Source organism: Microcaecilia unicolor, chromosome 9, assembly GCF_901765095.1.
Source record: "Microcaecilia unicolor chromosome 9, aMicUni1.1, whole genome shotgun sequence".
NCBI lineage: Eukaryota > Metazoa > Chordata > Amphibia > Gymnophiona > Siphonopidae > Microcaecilia > Microcaecilia unicolor.
Window position 1 is genome coordinate 3944676 of NC_044039.1, and position 19602 is coordinate 3964277.

Here is a 19602-nt window from a genome sequence, read left to right on the forward strand (position 1 = left end):
GCACAGGTCCCATTTTATGCAATGAGACGTGGTTACTAATAACTGGAGTTAGCTGTAAAATATCAATGTGGGTTGCTGTTAAAAACATGTTAATTTGCCCATTAATTAAGGAAAAAGAAATGTCCCTAAAATCGAATCCACTGCTATATGTAATAAAAGTGAGCCAAGTATAGGACAATCAAGCCATTGTGACATCACTGATGAGGTTGGCTCTTATTGGTGGAATGAGCCATTATGACATCACAATCTCAGAGTTGAGCCAAGTATAGGGCAATGAAGCCATTCTGACATCACTAATGAGGTTGGCTCCTATTGGTGGAATGAGGCATTAACGCATCACAATATCAACTCTGGTTACAAGACTGAAACTCTTCACACTAAGGGGGAAAGTTATCAATGTGGGATACCAAGATGTGGTATTTATTTTACCACTAACTCATGCTATTTTGGCACAGGTCCCATTTTATGCAATGAGATCTAGTTACTAATAACTGGGATTAAGAGTAAAAATACACATCTTAATGGCAGCCCATGTTGATAACTTGGCTCTTAAGCTGTTCCTTTGCCTTAGCCATCCTTCCACAGGGCACATAATGAGAAAACTAATCCTTGAACCACCTGTGTGAATAGGAACCAACTTTTCAAAATGATTGGGGATGCTAAATCCAATGGAAATTAACCAACCTCTGGGCAAAGTCAAGGAATTTGCTCAATATTGGGGGCAGGGGCATAGCCACACCTTGACGGGAGGGGGGGGGGCCAGAGCCCAAGGTGGGGGGGCACACTTTGGCCCACCTCCCTGCCGCCGCCACTTCCGCCCCTCCCCCGTGGCTGCTACTGCCTCGCCACTGCCTCCCTCCTGCCGCTGCTTCCGCTTTCACCACGCTTCCCCCCATCGCCATTGTGAAGGCACCTTGGCTGGCAAGGGTCTCCAATTCCCGCCAGCTAAAGCGTTTGTCCCGCGCTGTTCTCACATTGCCTGGCGCCCTGTCCTGTTTTCAGTTGCTGTGCACACTCGTTTTAATGAAACTGAGCATGCTCGCACAAACGCTTTAGCTGGCGGGGGTTGGGGACCCCACCAGCCAAATCAGGAGCCCCAGAGTCGATTTGGGGGGCCCAGGCCCCTGTGGCCCCTGGAAGCTACGCCACTGATTGGGAGTGCTTGAGCACTCAAAACACCCACAGAGCTGGCTCCTTTGCCTGCGTGCTTGTCCGGGACTGAGAGGAATAGCTGACAGAGTCCATCATTGACCTGCAAGGCTTGATACACTAAGCATTTTCTCTTAAATATTAATTAATCTTAAAATTACCCATGATTCGGCAAACCCCACAGATAATTTTAACCCATGGGTGCTTGGAGGAGAAACAAAGCAAAGCTGTATAAGCAGTTCTGCTTTCATTCTTACTTAAAGAATTCTTATCCGGAGAGCTTTCCATTTCATCCTGTGCAGATGATTTTTCCATTGGAAGCAATGCATGGAATTTTGTAAAATCTAATCAAAGTATTTATTGCTCTGAGCACTGCGTTCTCCATGCCCCCAGGACTGCCTTTTTAGTCTGTGGGCAAAATTATCCTCATGCCTGAGCAACTTAGGTGTTTTTACCCAAGGAATCGGTTGGTCACTAATTAAAGCCCTGATTTCTTTGAGTAAAATGTTACTGTACCAGAAAACAGGAGTTTTATTAACCTCCTCATAGACGGGGGGGGGGGGGGGGGGGGGGGGGGGGGGGGTAAGGGGAACAGAATATTAATCAGCTACTTAAATAACTATCTTCTAACTCAACAAATGATGAAGCAGCCTATACAGAAATGAGTAATGAATTGAGCAATTTTCCATCATTACTCAATTCGGAAAACGCAGCCCCCTCGCCTTGTTGCTGCCTTTTGTGTTTCAGTCTTGAAAAACCAGGATTCATTCTAGCGGCTAACATAAGAGCAGCACTTTAAATGTACAAACTGAAAGCCGGGCATGCCAGGCTCTCATAAATATGAAACAAATGTAGGGCAGCTCATTATGTTCATGGCTCCACTACTTCAAAGAGATTTTGTTTTTCACTGGGAAATAACAAGAGCCTCGCAGATAAACATCGATTGCACTGCATCACGAAAGCGACAGACAGAAAAGAGAAGCGCGGTAAACGGAGCACTCAAGCTAACGAAGGTCGTTTGAAGGACATGATGTGCAAGGACCTTTTTCTGCTTCTGGATCAGATGCTCCAGTTCCTGCTCTTTTGACAGGAGTTTCTCTTCCAGGTCTTGGCTGCGTGACTGGAACTTTTCAGTGTCCTGCCGCAGAAACAAAGAGAGAAGCAGTTAATTTGGTGAAAAGTGTCAGCATAAGCCCCACATTTGTTTTCTCTCTTCTGCTCATGTGGCACTAATTGGCAGCCCACAGATGACTACAAAGGGTGAACAAGAAATCAATTTTGTACAGCTTTAAAAGCGTAACTTTTCCAACGAGCGCGCTATGGACTGCAGCACTGTGTTGCAAGTTCACAGAACCCCCTTCTTCCTCTTTTTTGTTTCTCTCTCTCCCTCTGAGTGATTGTAGCTGTTCTACAATAATTGGCATTCTTTTCTTACTATTTTATTTATTGATTGATTTTACACCGGCCTGTGATTTCTGAAGGAAGGTACAGCAAATTTAAATAAACCATAATTGCATTGTCCTTTCAGATAGAGAGGTGTGGTAGCCTTGTTAGTCCACTCTTAAAGATTATCAATAGAGATCAAACAAAATAAAACATGGAAAAGAAAATAAGACGATCCCTTTTTTATTGGACATAACTTAATACATTTCTTGATTAGCTTTCGAAGGTTGCCCTTCTTCGTCAGATCGGAAATAAGCAAATGTGCTAGCTGACAGTGTATATAAGTGAAAACATTCAAGCATTACTATGACAGTAAAATAGATACCATTGGAGATTCTACATGGAATGTTGCTACTATTGGAGATTCTACATGGAATGTTGCTATTCCACTAGCAACATTCCATGTAGAAGGCTTCGCAGGCTTCTGTTTCTGTGAGTACGTGCAGGACGTCAGACTCACAGAAGCAGAAGCCTGCGCGGCCACATTGGTGATCTGCAAGGGCCGACTTCTACATGGAATGTTGCTAGTGGAATAGCAACATTCCATGTAGAATCTATAGAAATCAAACAAAATAAAACATGGAAAAGAAAATAAGATGATACCTTTTTTATTGGACATAACTTAATACATTTCTTGATTAGCTTTCGAAGGTTGCCCTTCTTCCTCAGATCGGAAATAAGCAAATGTGCTAGCTGACAGTGTATATAAGTGAAAACATTCAAGCATTACTATGACAGTAAAATAGATACTATTGGAGATTCTACATGGAATGTTGCTATTCCACTAGCAACATTCCATGTAGAAGGCTGCGCAGGCTTCTGTTTCTGTGAGTCTGACGTCCTGCACGTACGTGCAGGACGTCAGACTCACAGAAGCAGAAGCCTGCGCGGCCACATTGGTGATCAGCAAGGGCCGACTTCTACATGGAATGTTGCTAGTGGAATAGCAACATTCCATGTAGAATCTATAGAAATCAAACAAAATAAAACATGGAAAAGAAAATAAGATGAAACCTTTTTTATTGGACATAACTTAATACATTTCTTGATTAGCTTTCGAAGGTTGCCCTTCTTCCTCAGATCGGAAATAAGCAAATGTGCTAGCTGACAGTGTATATAAGTGAAAACATTCAAGCATTACTATGACAGTAAAATAGATACTATTGGAGATTCTACATGGAATGTTGCTACTATTGGAGATTCTACATGGAATGTTGCTATTCCACTAGCAACATTCCATGTAGAAGGCTGCGCAGGCTTCTGCTTCTGTGAGTCTGACGTCCTGCACGTATGTGCAGGACGTCAGACTCACAGAAGCAGAAGCCTGCGCGGCCACATTGGTGATCTACAAGGGCTGACTTCTACATGGAATGTTGCTAGTGGAATAGCAACATTCCATGTAGAATCTATAGAAATCAAACAAAATAAAACATGGAAAATAAAATAAGATGATACCTTTTTTATTGGACATAACTTAATACATTTCTTGATTAGCTTTCGAAGGTTGCCCTTCTTCCTCAGATCGGAAATAAGCAAATGTGCTAGCTGACAGTGTATATAAGTGAAAACATTCAAGCATTACTATGACAGTAAAATAGATACTATTGGAGATTCTACATGGAATGTTGCTACTATTGGACATTTTACATGGAATGTTGCTATTCCACTAGCAACATTCCATGTAGAAGGCTGCGCTGGCTTCTGTTTCTGTGAGTCTGACGTCCTGCACGTACGTGTGGTGTACATTATTTATTGTCCTTGCTCATTGTTCTATGTAGGTCGCACGATTAGAACTATGCGAATACGATTGATAGAACATAAGAGCAGGGTACATACAAAAATGTTAACAGCTCCATTAGTACCCCACTGTATAGAACATCGGCATAGCTTTACTGACCTCAGATGGTTTATAATAGAGCAGGTTTTGGAACCGAGCGGGGGAGGGGACCGCATGACAGCCCTAACTAGAAGAGAGCAATGGTGGATTCATAGGTTGCAGACAATGAGTCCTTACGGGCTCAATGAATCGGTGGAATGGAACTCCATGATTTAATCATAATTTCTAATTTTATGGTGCTCATCTGATGTATGAAAATTCATTATTATTCTTTTGATACGTTTGGAATTCAGTTTTTCTAAATCCTAATTTTCATCTGTTAGGTTTTTTGTGTATTTTTTGAATTTGTTCATGATAGGTTAGACTAAGTAAGACGTACCTGTATTTATTTATTTATTCAAAGTTACTTCTGGGGTTTCCAACAGGTTCTGAAAAAATCATTACTAAGGCTGTATTTTTGTTGACACAGTGACGTCATGATAACGAGACAGCATCGTGCAGCCTTTAAAAAGCGCCAGTGAAGAACAATCGAGTGCATCTGGGAGAATTATTGATGTCCGGAAGTACAGACTGTTGTGAAGGGGAGATGGGCAAGTGTTAACCCGAGTCCCTGACGAAAATGTTGAAACCCGCGGTGTCGGGCGTTATCTAGGGAAAGCCAAAGAGGACTCCAACAGTATAATACACGGAGAGGAACTGAAGATAAGTCCTTTTAAACAATTTTTGATTTAGAGCACTTGTAGCATTGAGCACATATAGCTTTGAGCACCTTTTGTAGTATATGTGTTTGCAATAGCACTAAAAATAGTTACCTAAGGGATTGTCCGATGAGGAGACGCTATGCCACTAGGCTAAAAATCTTTATTGAATGTGCCGGAAGTGGTGTCTTCTGAGGACTCCCAAACATTTTCTAGAACATATTCATGTCATTGAATCTTTAGATGTTTGGGCTTATGTTACTTTAAAAGTATAGAGATCTTCTAGATCCAATAGAAAATATAGAAGAATTCCCATAGGTAGAGGGGGTGTTTATCATTAGTTCTTTGTCTTTGGTTTGGTGTTATGGCTATTCCACTAGCAACATTCCTGCGCAGGCTTCTGTTTCTGTGAGTCTGACGTCCTGCAGGATGTCAGACTCACAGAAGCAGAAGCCTGCGCGGCCACATTGGTGATCTACAAGGGCCGACTTCTACATGGAATGTTGCTAGTGGAATAACAACATTCCATGTAGAATCTATAGAAATCAAACAAAATAAAACATGGAAAAGAAAATAAGATGATACCTTTTTTATTGGACATAACTTAATACATTTCTTGATTAGCTTTCGAAGGTTGCCCTTCTTCCTCAGATTGGAAATAAGCAAATGTGGTAGCAGATAGTATATATAAGAGAAACATCAAAGCATTACTTTGACAGTCTGATAGAGTGGGAGGGTGGGGGTATGCATGGGGACACCCTCCCACTCTATCAGACTGTCAAAGTAATGCTTTGATGTTTCTCTTATATATACTATCTGCTACCACATTTGCTTATTTCTGATCTGACGAAGAAGGGCAACCTTCGAAAGCTAATCAAGAAATGTATTAAGTTATGTCCAATAAAAAAGGTTTCATCTTATTTTCTTTTCCATGTTTTATTTTGTTTGATTTCTATGGGTAACGAGGGAATAGAGAATGCAAGTGAGCTACAATGAGCAGCTCATTTGCATTCCATTTCCTTGATGCATGGCCGTTCCCTACCGATTCGCTATGGAATCGGTAAGGGAAGGGCTCTTCCGAGGACCCTTAGTGCATCTGTCCCTGAGTGAGCGTAAAGCTCTGAATAAACCCCACAGTTCACTGGTCACAGCAGACCGCACAGTTTTTGGACCAGGAAGCTTAATTCCCTGCTCTGGGAGGCTTATTATATCACTGTACTCCCAATAGCATTAAATCCCCCACCCTTGTATGACAGAGATTCTCAAATGGTTTCAAACCACTCATACCGGAAATCTCTTTTAATACATTTATCCCTATTTTGATGATACTGCTGAAAATTTGCCACTGGAAATATTTTAATAGCAGAAGTTTGGCCTGACCTGTCCAAAATCCTTTGAAACGCAAATGGATCAGTGCAGAGGTTTTACTCCTGACGGGACTGTGCACTAGGGATATTCATGAGATGTATTTACAAACATTTAATCCAAGAACCAAATTAATTTGTAGATATGGTCACGCTGGAAACCTGCCTTGCTGGGCCTCCTGGAGAAGTGACCTGGTGCAAGGATTGTAATGCACTCAGCAACACCATGTTCAAGGGTAAATACGCTACAATACCATTCTCAGCTCAGCCCATAAAGAACGACTCACTTGAAGAAGAAATTCCTCCTTTTCCTTTTTGATCTGCTGCTCCATTTCCTCATACAGGTTCTGCATTTCCTCATCGTAAGTTGCTATTTTCCTGAATAAAGAGCAAAAGACAGATCGTCACTGTCGTCAGGCCTTCCACCTCCACATCTACTTAACAGGCCAACTCAGATTTTATTTATTTATTGACTGATTGATTGATTGCATTTGTACCCCACATTTTCCACCCTAGTGCTTGGTTCAATGTGGCTTACAATTAACTCCTAAGCTAATACAGGTTAACTTAAGATAGGCTAGTAACGAAAAATGTCTAGGCAGCTTATTTGATTAAATCCTACAATGGAAAATGTGATCCCGATATTTTTCTATTTCTAAAGCGGTATGAAAGTTTCTATTTTAAAGGTTAAAATGTCTGGCAGTGTCTCCCGTTTATCTGCTCCCACTGCTTTTAAATGAAGCAAATGGAGACCCCTCTGTCCAAAGGGAGTCTATGAATCCCTTTCCACAAACGTCTGCTTTATAACTTAGCTGGAGCTTAGACCTCTTCAACTCAGATATGCAGATTTCATTTAAGGAAATTTATGGCTTGATTTACTTTGAGCCCTTAACCATTTCCCCTCAGTCCAATGCTTCCCAAAATGTGGGATGTGATCTCAAATTGGACCGTGACCATGATAGAGGGGAAAGCCACATCATCAGCCCACACTTCCTACTGTGCTTGGGCTACAACTAGGACTACTCAAGCCACATGGGACATGAGGGACTGTGACAGCATTGCAGCCAACACTACATCAGGGCCGGGAGCAGCAACACAGATAGCAAAGTAGAGCTGGGGGTCTCACACATCTAGCTTCCCCTACATAAGCGCACAACTATGGAATGGACTCCCGTATGCAGTGAAAACAATACATGACCACCTAAACTTCAGGAAATCATTGAAAACCCACCTCTTCAAAAAAGCTTATCCCACCGATCCAACATAAATCCCCACACCCAGCAACACAAGAAAATCTATGATCATACTGGACAATTTATTATCCTTGACCCCATGACGCCTGAAACACTTCTATCTGTGACCATTAACATAATTGGAAAATGGCCTTAAAGAAGGGGGTTTCCAGAAGGTGATCAAGCCCTGCGGGGGTAATTCAATGTATAAGCACTCAGAGGGTGCCTGGAGAAGCCTATTCTATACAGGAATAGAAGCGCCTTTCCTTTAGCGAGGCATAAGTCCTAGCATCCAAATCTGGGCGTGAGAATTGGCGCCACGTGCTGTTCTATAAACGGCGCTCAGCCCGGAGCAACCTTATAGAAAGCACTGAGAGCTGAATTTTTTTCTGGTGCCAACTTTCGAACGCCATTTACTGAATCCGGCCCTTACAGTACAAGTTAAAAAGTTTGGAAGGCTATGGAATTCTAGTCCGTCAACTCTGACATAAAAACTGAATACTGTATTTATTACTTATTTTATTGCTTTTTTTGAAGAAATCCCCCCCAAGGCTAAGTAGTAGTAGTAGTAGAATGAAGCCTATTGTCTGTCATCTGCTTCTAATTGGTGAACTGAACATCGATGGAAGGAAGAACCAATGGGTGTCTCCAACGTGCTTCAGCCAAGAAAATGCAAAGACATCAACCTTCTATCTTCTATAAATTTGGCTCAGGCCATACAATGGGTCTATGGAAAGGTTTAGCATTGGCTCTTGCTATTTTTGCTAGTTAATGTCAGGACCAGTATCAGAACTCCACACCAGTTCAGCAAATCTACAGGCACAATACTGTCAAGGAAATATACGTGTACAAACTTTTTCAGTGCATTCTCGATCTCTGTCTTTTCAGTATTCGCCTCGTGGAGCTGGGAAAAAATCCTGGCCAGCAGCTCTTCAAAGTTGGGAAGCAAATGAGGCTCATCCTTTTGCAACTGCTTCCAAAGCTTTTTGATGTGAGTTTCACTGAAAAACAAAGAAAGAAATGAAACCTTTCCATCCAGATCTCCGTACACCACCGACATCTGTTACTAAATTAAATTAAACTATACTTCTGTACTGCATTAACCATCATGGAAAACTATAATTAGCAATACAAGCTTATTACAAGATATATATATTAGGTCATATTGTTTAAACTATCAAGACAACCCAAAATAACATACGGAGTTATCAGAAAGTAGAAGTCTACATTAAAACAATGTAAGAATCTCTCAAATGACCAAGTGTTCAACACCAATCAGTGAGCGGATCTCCAGAAGACAATTGGGTTCATTTTCAAAAGAGAAGGACGCCCATATTTCGACCCAAATCGGAAGATGGGCGTCCTTCTCACAGGGTCGTTCAAATCGGTATAATCGAAAGCCGATTTTAGATGTCCCCAACTGCACTCCATCGCAGGGACGGCCACAGTTCAAGAGGGCGTATCAAAGGCGTAGCAAAGGCGGGACTTGGGCATGCCTAACACGAGGACGTCCTCAACCCATAATTGAAAGAAACAAGGACGTCCTTGACGAACACTTGGACGACTTTACCTGGTCGTGTTTTTCTTATGACCAAGGCACAAAAAGGTGCCCAAACTGACCAGATGACCACCGGAGAGAATCGGGGATGACCTCCCCTTACTCCCCCAGTGGTCACTAACCCCCTCCCACCCTCAAAAAGCATCTTTAAAAATATTGATTGCCAGCCTCAGATGTCATACTCAGGTCCATCACAGCAGTATGCAGGTACCTGGAGCAGTTTGGTGTACAGTACTGGGTAGTGGGTTTTGGGGGGCTCAGCACACAAGGTAAGGGAGCTATGTACCTGGGAGCAATTTATGAAGTCCACTGCAGTGCCCCCTAGGGTGTCCGGTTGGTGTCCTGGCATGTCGGGGGGGCCAGTACACTACAAATGCTGGCTCCTCCCACAACCAAATGGCTTGCATTTGGTCGTTTCTGAGATGGATGTCCTTGGTTTCTATTATCGCCGAAAATCAGAAACGACCAAGTCTAGGGACAACCATCTCTAAGGACGACCAAATTTCAGGATTTGGGCGTCCCTGACCGTATTATCGAAACGAAAGATGGACGTCGATCTTGTTTCAAAAATACGGGTTGAGAACGTTTTGTGAGGACATCCTCATCAAAACTTGGATGTCCCTTTCGATTATGCCCCTCAATGTCTCAATAAAATTTGGGAAAAGCAACAACATACAAAGATTGTGCCTCCCCCCCCCTCCCCCCCACCATATCTATAAAATAGAGCAAGGTGGGGAGTGGGCCCCTGAAAAGACTGTGCTCCACTGCTACATAAAAGGTAAATTAGATGCAGAAAGGAGCTAATGAACAATTAACCATTATATATGCATCAGAAAATGAAATAAAACCAGTGAAAGAAGTAAGAAAACTTATCGCTGTCAAATCCTTTTCCTCAGCCACAGAAAACGTCTTTGTCATGCTCCACTGAAGTTTGAACCAATGAGCACTACTGCTGTTAATATAACTATTTTCGTCACTTATTTTACCAGATTTTCTTAGGATCGCTTTGCAATGTTTGAACTGACTTTGAGCCCTGTTTATTAAGCTACGTTATAGGCGTGTTAACATTTTTAACGTGCATTAAACATCTACGCGTGTCAACTGTGTACACGCCTACAATATCCCTATAGGCGGCTACATGGTTAGCGTACATGCTAATTGTAGGCGTGCTAAAAACGCTAACGCACCTTAGTAATCAGGGCCCTTTGTGTGACACAGTACACATCCCCCCCCCAAATGTCCCTTAAAACATAATTCAATACACCACAACGCACAGCAGGCACGTTTCACGTCGCTTTCTGTAATTCATATCACGTCAAACCAGAACCAAGGACCACGGAGAAGGCATAGCCACAACAGAACTGGGAATCATTAGTTTAACCTTCTGCCTGTGTCTTGATCGTGACATTTACCCCAACCTTCATAAGGTCTATTGAGCAGAAGAAAACGAACTTACTCCTCTAAAAACCTGTTGGCTCCCAGACTGTCTACCAGGTTGTAGAACTGGAGGTCTTCGTCTTCATCTTTGTGAACGCTCTCTTCCCACTTGGACTGATAAACACTTTCAAACTGAAGCTGCTTGGTGTGTTCTTCACAAGCTTCGTTCAGTGGAATCTTCTCTCCAAACAGAAACTGGCCTGAAATTGCCAAAGGCACCATATAGACTAACCAGCTTATTGAGGCATGGCTTAAAATGTTACATTAGTCACGCATCATTAAAGAGGAGTTATAATGCACTAGAGACTGAGAAAGTAGCTTTGTTATGGCATCTTACCATATCACTCTATAGCTAGAATTATTAACATGCACCACCACTTTAACAAAGTAACATAGTAGATGACGGCAGAAAAAGACCTGCACAGTTCATCCGGTCTGCCCAACAAGACAACTCATGTGTGCTACTTTTTGTGTATACCCTACTTTGATTTGTATCTATGCTCTTCAGGGCACAGACCGTATAAGTCTGCCCGGCACTATGCCCGCCTCCCAACCACCGGCTCTGGCACAGACCATATAAGTCTGCCCAGCACTACCCCGCCTCCCAACCTCCAGTCCCGCCTCCCACCACTGGCTCTGGCACAGACCGTATAAGTCTGCCCAGCACTATCCCCGCCTCCCACCACCGGCTCTGGCACAGACCGTATAAGTCTGCCCAGCACTATGCCCGCCTCCCAACCACCGGCTCTGGCACAGACCGTATAAGTCTGCCCAGCACTATCCCCGCCTCCCACCACCGGCTCTGGCACAGACCGTATAAGTCTGCCCAGCACTATGCCCGCCTCCCAACCACCGGCTCTGGCACAGACCGTATAAGTCTGCCCAGCATTATCCCCCCCTCCCACCACCGGCTTTGGCACAGACCGTATAAGTCTGCCCAGCACTATCCCCGCCTCCCACCACCGGCTTTGGCACAGACCGTATAAGTCTGCCCAGCACTATCCCCGCCTCCCAACCACCAGCCCCGCCTCCCAACCACCAGCCCTGCCTCCCACCACCGGCTTTGGCACAGACCGTATAAGTCTGCCCAGCACTATCCCCGCCTCCCAATCACCAGCCCCGCCTCCCACTACCGGCTCTGTTATCCAATCTCGGTTAAGCTCCTGAGGATCCAACTTATCTTATGAGTAGCCAGACCCATTGCATAAAATGGAACCTGTGGTAAATAACATGCATTAAGCACCTTAAAGCACACTAATGTCAGAGTTGCATGTTACTAAACTGTGGCTGCATGTAAGCTCTGAAGCATTTTCATCAACCAGTTCTTGAAAAGCACACCGGGAGCATATGACATCCGATCACTCACTGAATCCTGTGGTGAACTCCTCCAGCGAAAGAGAACCATTTCCATCAGCATCCAAGGTATCGAACACTTTCTCCAGCTCTTCCAGGCTAAGGGGCAACTCCCCATGAAGCCTCTGAAATAATGCACATAAAAGACAGAAAGAATTCTGTGACCTTCTAACCAGATACCACGTCCACGTGGGGAGTAAATTTATAACTGCCCACGTTAATGAAACGTACGCACGTGCTTTTCAAGATGCAGATTCTGATGGATGTTCAAATGACAGTATGGGCCAGATTCTGTGAATGAGGCCGATAATTAAGTGCCAGGAAAAATTTGCGCTCAGCGCTATTCAATAAAGAGTGCTCTGGGATAAACGCCCTTTACTGAATAGCGCTTAGCGCAGATTTCCACACCCAACTTTGGGCACAAGGACTTTACACCAGCTGAACCCTGGCATGCAAGTTGGGTGCAGATCCCATTATTCTATAACACTGTGCCTAAATCTTGTGAAGGCCCCTGACCCTCCCATGACCCTTCCATGGCCTGTTATAGAATAGCACACAACCAGATCCATGTGCAAATCATAATTAGTGCCAATTAAATAATAAAATAATTGGAGCCCATTAACAAATTATTTTGCATGCAGATCTGGTATCCACGTCCAAGTTTGGGTGTCCATATTTGGGTGACCTTTATAGAATCCGGGTGTACGTGTATAGTTTTGCTTTGAATACGACCTCAGAAACATCATATGCACATATTTATATTCACACGTGAGGGTGGAGTTTAAGGGGCACCATTTTTCTGGAATAAAATACATGCGCATTTTTGAATTTTCAAAAGCATTGGTGACTGTGAACCCTTGCCAGCTCTGCCCCAGGAATGCCTCCATAAACAGCACATAAACAAACAGGTAAACCAGGGGTGTCCAACCTCACCCTTGCCAGGTTTTCAGGATTCTCCCAATGAATATGCATGAGATCTATTTGCATACAATGGAGGCAGTGCATGCAAATAGATCTCATTCATATTCACTGTGGAAATCCTGAAAACCCGACTAGATAGCAGCCCTCAAGGACCGAGGTTGGACAACCCTGAGGTATACATAAGGTACACACATAAGCGCACCTGTGATTTTAGCAAGCCTATTTGCATGGGTCAAGCACAGTTCTACCTGCTGAGTGGATAAAAACTCATTATCATCAACAGTTATAGTATGGTTCAATATTGATCCATACTATAACAATAGTTATGGATGCCCCTCTATCAACAATTAGCTACCTGACTGAAAACTGAACACAGCTCAGGATAACTGTCCAGAGGGTCACTATGAGTTGACATCAACTAGACGGCTTAAAAAAAACCCAATTGTGCTTCTAGTTTTTCTATATTACAATGTTTGCCATTCATGAGATGAAGCTACAATGTAGTAAATTTAAAACAAATCGGAGAAAATATTTCTTCACTCAACGTGTAATTGGGCTCTGGAATTCGTTGCCAGAGAATTTGGTAACGGCGGTTAGCTTAGCAGAGTTTAAAAACTGAAAAGTCCATAGACCATTACTAAATGGACTTGGGGAGAATCCACTATTTCTTGGATTAGCAGTATAGAATGTTTTGTACTTTGTTGGGATCTTGCCAGGTATTTGTGACCTGGATTGGCCACTGCTGGGCTTGATGGACCTTTGGTCTTTCCCAGTATGGCAATACTTCTGTACTTAATGTCTAACTGAAAAATGAATGAAAATGAGAAAAGCTAAACCACATTCTAATCTCGCTCTTCCAGGCTGCCTTAAATTGACTCTGTTCTTCCTTCACATGGGAGAGGTCAGAGGTGATTTCCTGCATCTTTCCAGTCTAATTCAAGCTGCTTTGGATCTTATAAAGATAAAGATATTTACAAAACACTTTTGGAAACTTTATTTATTGAAAGCGCAAACAAAATATTGGTCTATATGATTACTATTAAAAATAGTCACTGGTGGAGCAGAAAGAAACTCAGAATGATGGATGAATGCACAATTCTTGCCTAAATGACTATCGTATGGTCTTTCCCAGACCCCGGTTGGCCCAGTTAGAAAGCACTAGGCACAGTGCATTCTATTATACTGCCCCATCTTTATGGAATTCTTTACCCCCAATGATCCATGGAGCGATTTCCTTAAAATGTTTTAAATTGGCAGTTAAAAACATTGCTTTTTCAGCAGGCCTACAGCACTTGACTCAGGAGGGCCATGGCTGTTCTAAATACCTCTCCTGAAATGTGTATGTCTACTTTGTATTGGTTTGATTGATTGCCTTTACTTTGGTTAATGTAGTTCCTTTCTTTTATGTTATTTTAATCTGTATTCCGCTTTGCCCTGTGAGTCAGTTAAAATGGTAAGGCAAGTTTTAAGTAAAGAAAGAAAGCAATTACAGGATGTGGGATTGGTGGTAAATGCACAGCTTTCAAATTTGGAGTGGTGAATGAATGCAAGTTTCTCAGGCTGAGGAGTGGTGGATAAATGCATGAGCCATGCACTAGGGGGAATGAGGAATGCAAGTTTCTCAGGCTGAGGAGTGGTGGATAAATGCATGAGCCATGCACTAGGGGGAATGAAGAATGCAAGTTTCTCAGGCTGAGGAGTGGTGGATAAATGCATGAGCCATGCACTAGGGGGAATGAGGAATGCAAGTTTCTCAGGCTGAGGAGTGGTGGATAAATGCATGAGCCATGCACTAGGGGGAATGAAGAATGCAAGTTTCTCAGGCTGAGGAGTGGTGGATAAATGCATGAGCCATGCACTAGGGGGAATGAGGAATGCAAGTTTCTCAGGCTGAGGAGTGGTGGATAAATGCATGAGCCATGCACTAGGGGGAATGAAGAATGCAAGTTTCTCAGGCTGAGGAGTGGTGGATAAATGCATGAGCCATGCACTAGGGGGAATGAAGAATGCAAGTTTATCAGGCTGAGGAGTGGTGAACGAATGCAAGTTTCTCTTGCTGAGGGGTGCTGTATGAATGCACTTTTCTCGCACTAAGGAGTGGTGGATAAATGCACGATTCTTGCTCTGTAGAGGGAAAGGCAGCTGTTCTCTTTGTCGCAGATATTCTGTTGCAGCTCCGTTCTCTGTTTCTCATTACAAAGTGTGCATCTTTATAGAAGCAATTAATTTATGCTAACCTGCATCTGTACAAAAGAGTTTTCCTGTCAAATGCTCAGTATAAGTGCACTAGATAATATTATACGAGTGGGATTTTTAGTTTATTTTAAGGAGGGTGTATCAATATGTAATTAAAATATCCTGCTCAGACTAAATCTGGAGCAACTGTAATTATTTCCCAGTGGCTCTCCGTTGTCCTGATTTCTGCTGCCATCAAAAAGGACAGAAGAACCATGATCTTAGTTCTAATTGTCTTTCTGTCGGTATGTCGTTTTGAAGTTCAATAGAAAATTGTATGAAAATAAAACAGATCTGTCAAAATATTTCCTACATAAAGAAAACATAATTCCATGTTTTCAAAGGGGGGGGGGGAATACATGTTATTGCTGAGACATACATTCTTTATCTTTATATTTATTAAAAACTAGGAAAAAGGCCCGTTTCTGAAATCAAGGAAACGGGCGCTAGGCAGGCAATCCCCCACCCTCCCTCAGTGTTTCACAGTCTGCCCTCCCTCCATTTTCAACCCCGTCCCTGCCCCCGCATTGCGGCCCGTGGACCTCCCTTCCGCGACCCTGTCGCCCCCCCCCTTCCCGGCGAAAACCGCCCCCCCTGCCGCTGTTGTCTACTACCTGTGCTGACGGGGGACCCAAATCTTGGTTTCAAATCAGCTGTCACTGACGTCAGTGCGTGCCTGCCTAGCAGACCACCTTCGAGGGAGGCACGGTCCCTTGCACATTTGAACGTTGGCGGTGAGAATTATTATATAGGATTTCTATTCCGCTTATACTAACAAATGTCAGTTCATAGCAGTTTACAGAAATACATTCGTAAATTTCCAAAACATAATCAAACAAAAAATAACTGGCACATTATCAACACCGTTCCCAGAAATATAAAAACAATTCTCCCTCCAACATACAGGATCTCAACACCCCACTCCTTACTATAAGCCTTCATATCTTATACAGATTTCAACAGAAACATTCCTTCAAAATAAATTTGAAGGCAATGTTTTTGAGTTGATGTACATCAGATTCCATTCTTGGCAAGGCATTCCACGAAGTGGACACCATCACAGAAAACAGCCTTCACCTAAAGCAGAGGTTCCCAAACTTTTTCGGTTCACTGCACCCTTATTAGTGTCCGAGCAATTTTTCATGGCATTTCCCCCCCCCCCCCCCCCCCCCCACCACATAGGTCTCCACCCCCCACAGTTCTCTACTGCTCCCCATGCATTTTTTCCACTGCTCACCTTCATCTTAAGCAGCCCTGGGGGGGGGGGCGCCTCTGCCCCCCTGTGTCTCCATCTCCCCCTTTTCCTGACCCAATGTTCCTCCCTGCCCAGCATCTTTTCTTTGTCCTTGTCGTTCCCTATATAAAGCTTCTCCCTTCTTTTTTCCCTTCTTCCCTTACAATCCTGCCCTGCCCTCCCCCACTTGAGTGCCACATCTCTTCCTCTCTCTTCCAGTCCTGCCCACCCCCTGAACAGTCTGACTTCTCTCCCCTTCAACCTTCCTCCTCCAATCAAGTCTCTCTTCCCCACTCCCAGTGAGCCCTGCATCTCTCCCTCTCGCCAACTCTCTTCCGTAGCCCCAGTCCCCTGACCTCTCCAGCACTGACAATGATTAAGAAAGTTTTCCGTCAGCCTCGGGGCCTCTTCTCAGGCACCTCCCGCCTATGCAGATAACAGGAAGTTGCATCAAAGTAGGCGGGACGCTCCAGAGAAGAGGGCAGCTCCGACGTTGCTGGAAAACTGTTTCAATCGCTGCAACCAGAGTGGTATGGAGCCTGGGGCTACAGAGGAGAGCAGGCGAAAGGGAGAAGGAAAAATGCAGGACTCACAGGGCACGGGGAAGGGAAGAGAAAAAGAGACATAATGAGGGAGCAGCAGCGGTTCGGGAGGCAGTGGGAGGGAGTTCAGGATTTGCCGGGACACCCCTGCAAATTTGCTGTGGCACACCAGGGTGCCGTGATGCACAGTTGTGGAGTGATGTTCACTGGGAACTCAAACCTACGATATAATTGTTGGGCTTGTTACCATCCTCACCCCCTTATCTACCACTCGGACAGCTAGCTCTATCGTTGCTTTTGGCCTCCAAGATGACTTTTGCTAGAGCTTGGAAAGATCCAATGGGTCCGAAGTTTGTATCTTGGCAACAAATTTGTACTGAATTGAAGAGACATTGAAAAACCATAAAGTCAAGTTTGATGCAAAATGGGCTGAAGTACCATATTAACAATATGAGGACTTTTGTTAAAGATATTTGATTTTGCTCTTGATTAATCCTGCCATAGAGCATGTTCCCCTTTCCAGGGTCAGTATTTTGGATTCCCCTTTAACTCAGGGCAAAATAGGAGTCATAGTCAAACATCACAACTTGAATCTGAAACCTAGATATTGCCAAAGTGGTGCATGTTGCCACCAAGTTTATGTGTTTATTTTGTTCCTTTCCTTTGTACAGAATCCCCCCCCCCCCCCCCCCGCCAAAAGCCCAATCAAGAACTATGGGAGCTTTATGTAAATGAGCTTCTCCTAGGGTTACCATATGTCCGGATTTACCCGGACATGTCCTCTTTTTGAGGACATGTCCGGGCGTCTGGACAGGTTTTGCCAATCCTCCCATTTGTCCGGATTTCTGGACAAATGGGTGGGCGGTGGGCCTATCCTAGCCTCCCCTTCCCTTACTTACTATCTACTGCCCTGGTGGTCTAGTGACCTCTTCGGGGCAGGAAAGAGCCCCCCATCTTTCCTGCCCAGAGCGCTGCTTTTGCCCTGCATCCTGTTGCTGTGACGGTCTCAGGATAAAAATGGCTGCCTCGCGAGTTGACGCAGCCTCGCGAGATGTCAACTCTCGGCGGCCATTTTGAATCCCAAGACCGTCACAGCAACAGGATGCAGGGCAAGGACAGAGCTCCGGGCAGGAAAGAGGGGGCTCTTTCCTGCCCCAAAGAGGTCAATAGACCAACAGGGCAGTAGATAGTAAGTAAGGGGCGGGGAGGTGACCCGGGGGAGGGGAGGTGACGGGGGGCAGAGGAGGGGAATATGTGACCTGGGGGAAGGGAATATGTGCCAGGGGGTGGGGCAAGAATGTGAAAGAGGTGGGGTGTGGGCGGGACAGGGGGCGGGACATGTGTCCTCTTTTTGAGAGGACAAAATATGGTAACCCTAGCTTCTCCACAGCAGTTCCCTTTACTGCTTTTTCAAAAGAAGGCCCCTTTCTTTAAAACCACAATGTCTCTTCCTCTTTCTGAAACCGAGTTTACCAGGGAAACAGTCTATGGTTCAGTTTTTAGGCAATAAAGAAAGTTTCCAAATTCCCTGCTTCACAAACAGTTTCTCTCCATGAAAATACTAATGAAATAGACATTTTTGAGTTCTGAGTAGTTTTTGTTTACATCTGTTTGGACCCTCTTACAAGCCTAGGTCTGAAGCAGAACCCTCGCACAATCACTTATATTAGTGTTAGTGGCTTCCACTTCCATGGATTGGGGAAAATGCTCCTCCTGCCCCCCTCCCCAAGTCCTAAGTTCTAGGAGTTTTAAAACCCTCCCCCTTTTCAGGTAGTTCCTTCCCAACCAGCCTGGGTAACATGGATCTTTCCTTAACCTTCTTGCCTTTCTTTGGGTAAATAGCAACCTTAGACTAGAAGACCCTGGGTGCCCTCTGTTGGTTGCAAGTTTACTCACAACTGGTTTTCTTATGCTGTCTTTATTCCATAAAGGGGTAGGAGAGCACGGGGCTCAAGGTGGCAGGGCCCTTCCAGTCCATCTTCCTTCTCCCTCGCAGTATGTAGAAGAATCTTTGTTTGATTAATTTTCCCAGAATTCCGGGAAATGTTTAAACATTATACATTGGAAGTTTTGAAAGTTCCCTCAGATTTTACCTCCAGTCTCCAGAGCTTTTTTTATTTGCCATCTGCTAGGAGGAAAGAAAGAGGTGAATGGGGTAGATGTTCTGGCCCCAATATCTCAGGATAGTCTGAACCTGACAGGTTTTTTAGGAATCTTCCACTCTTTTAGCAACATTGGCTTTGGACTATGATAGGGATTGTTATGAAAATTATACTTGAACCTTCAAAGTACAAAAAACTGGAAGTACGATGTTTAAAGTATTTCCTGATGTTGCAACGTCTACACAAAAATGTAGACGCCGGTTTCTTCGAAGGATTCCTAGCCCCTGTTTACAAAGCTACACACTTTGACTGGGCTCTGTCGGCACTGCCGTGCGGCTTTGTAAACAGGGGGCATGAAATTTCTGTGTAAATGTGTAGTTAAATATCAATCTCAAACCTATATATTTGTAACATTCCCAGTGGACTGTGTTCCTAAGTAATAAGTTTGTGGCTACTAGTCAGATCTCTTCTACCCATTCAGAGGACCCTCAGTCGTG

General features: G+C 44.0%; 1 protein-coding gene across 3 annotated transcripts in view; it reads right to left on the bottom strand.

The window, feature by feature from the left end:
* Positions 1-19602, bottom strand: part of CRACR2A (calcium release activated channel regulator 2A) — an 80235-nt gene that overhangs the window by 37766 nt on the left and 22867 nt on the right. For all 3 annotated transcript variants that reach the window (XM_030214178.1, XM_030214180.1, XM_030214179.1), the window contains 5 exons: positions 12085-12196; positions 10738-10918; positions 8578-8724; positions 6779-6869; positions 2192-2287 (listed from right to left, as the gene is read on the bottom strand). In XM_030214178.1, the coding sequence (XP_030070038.1) occupies positions 2192-2287; positions 6779-6869; positions 8578-8724; positions 10738-10918; positions 12085-12196 (627 nt within the window). The remainder of the gene's footprint in view (positions 1-2191; positions 2288-6778; positions 6870-8577; positions 8725-10737; positions 10919-12084; positions 12197-19602) is intronic.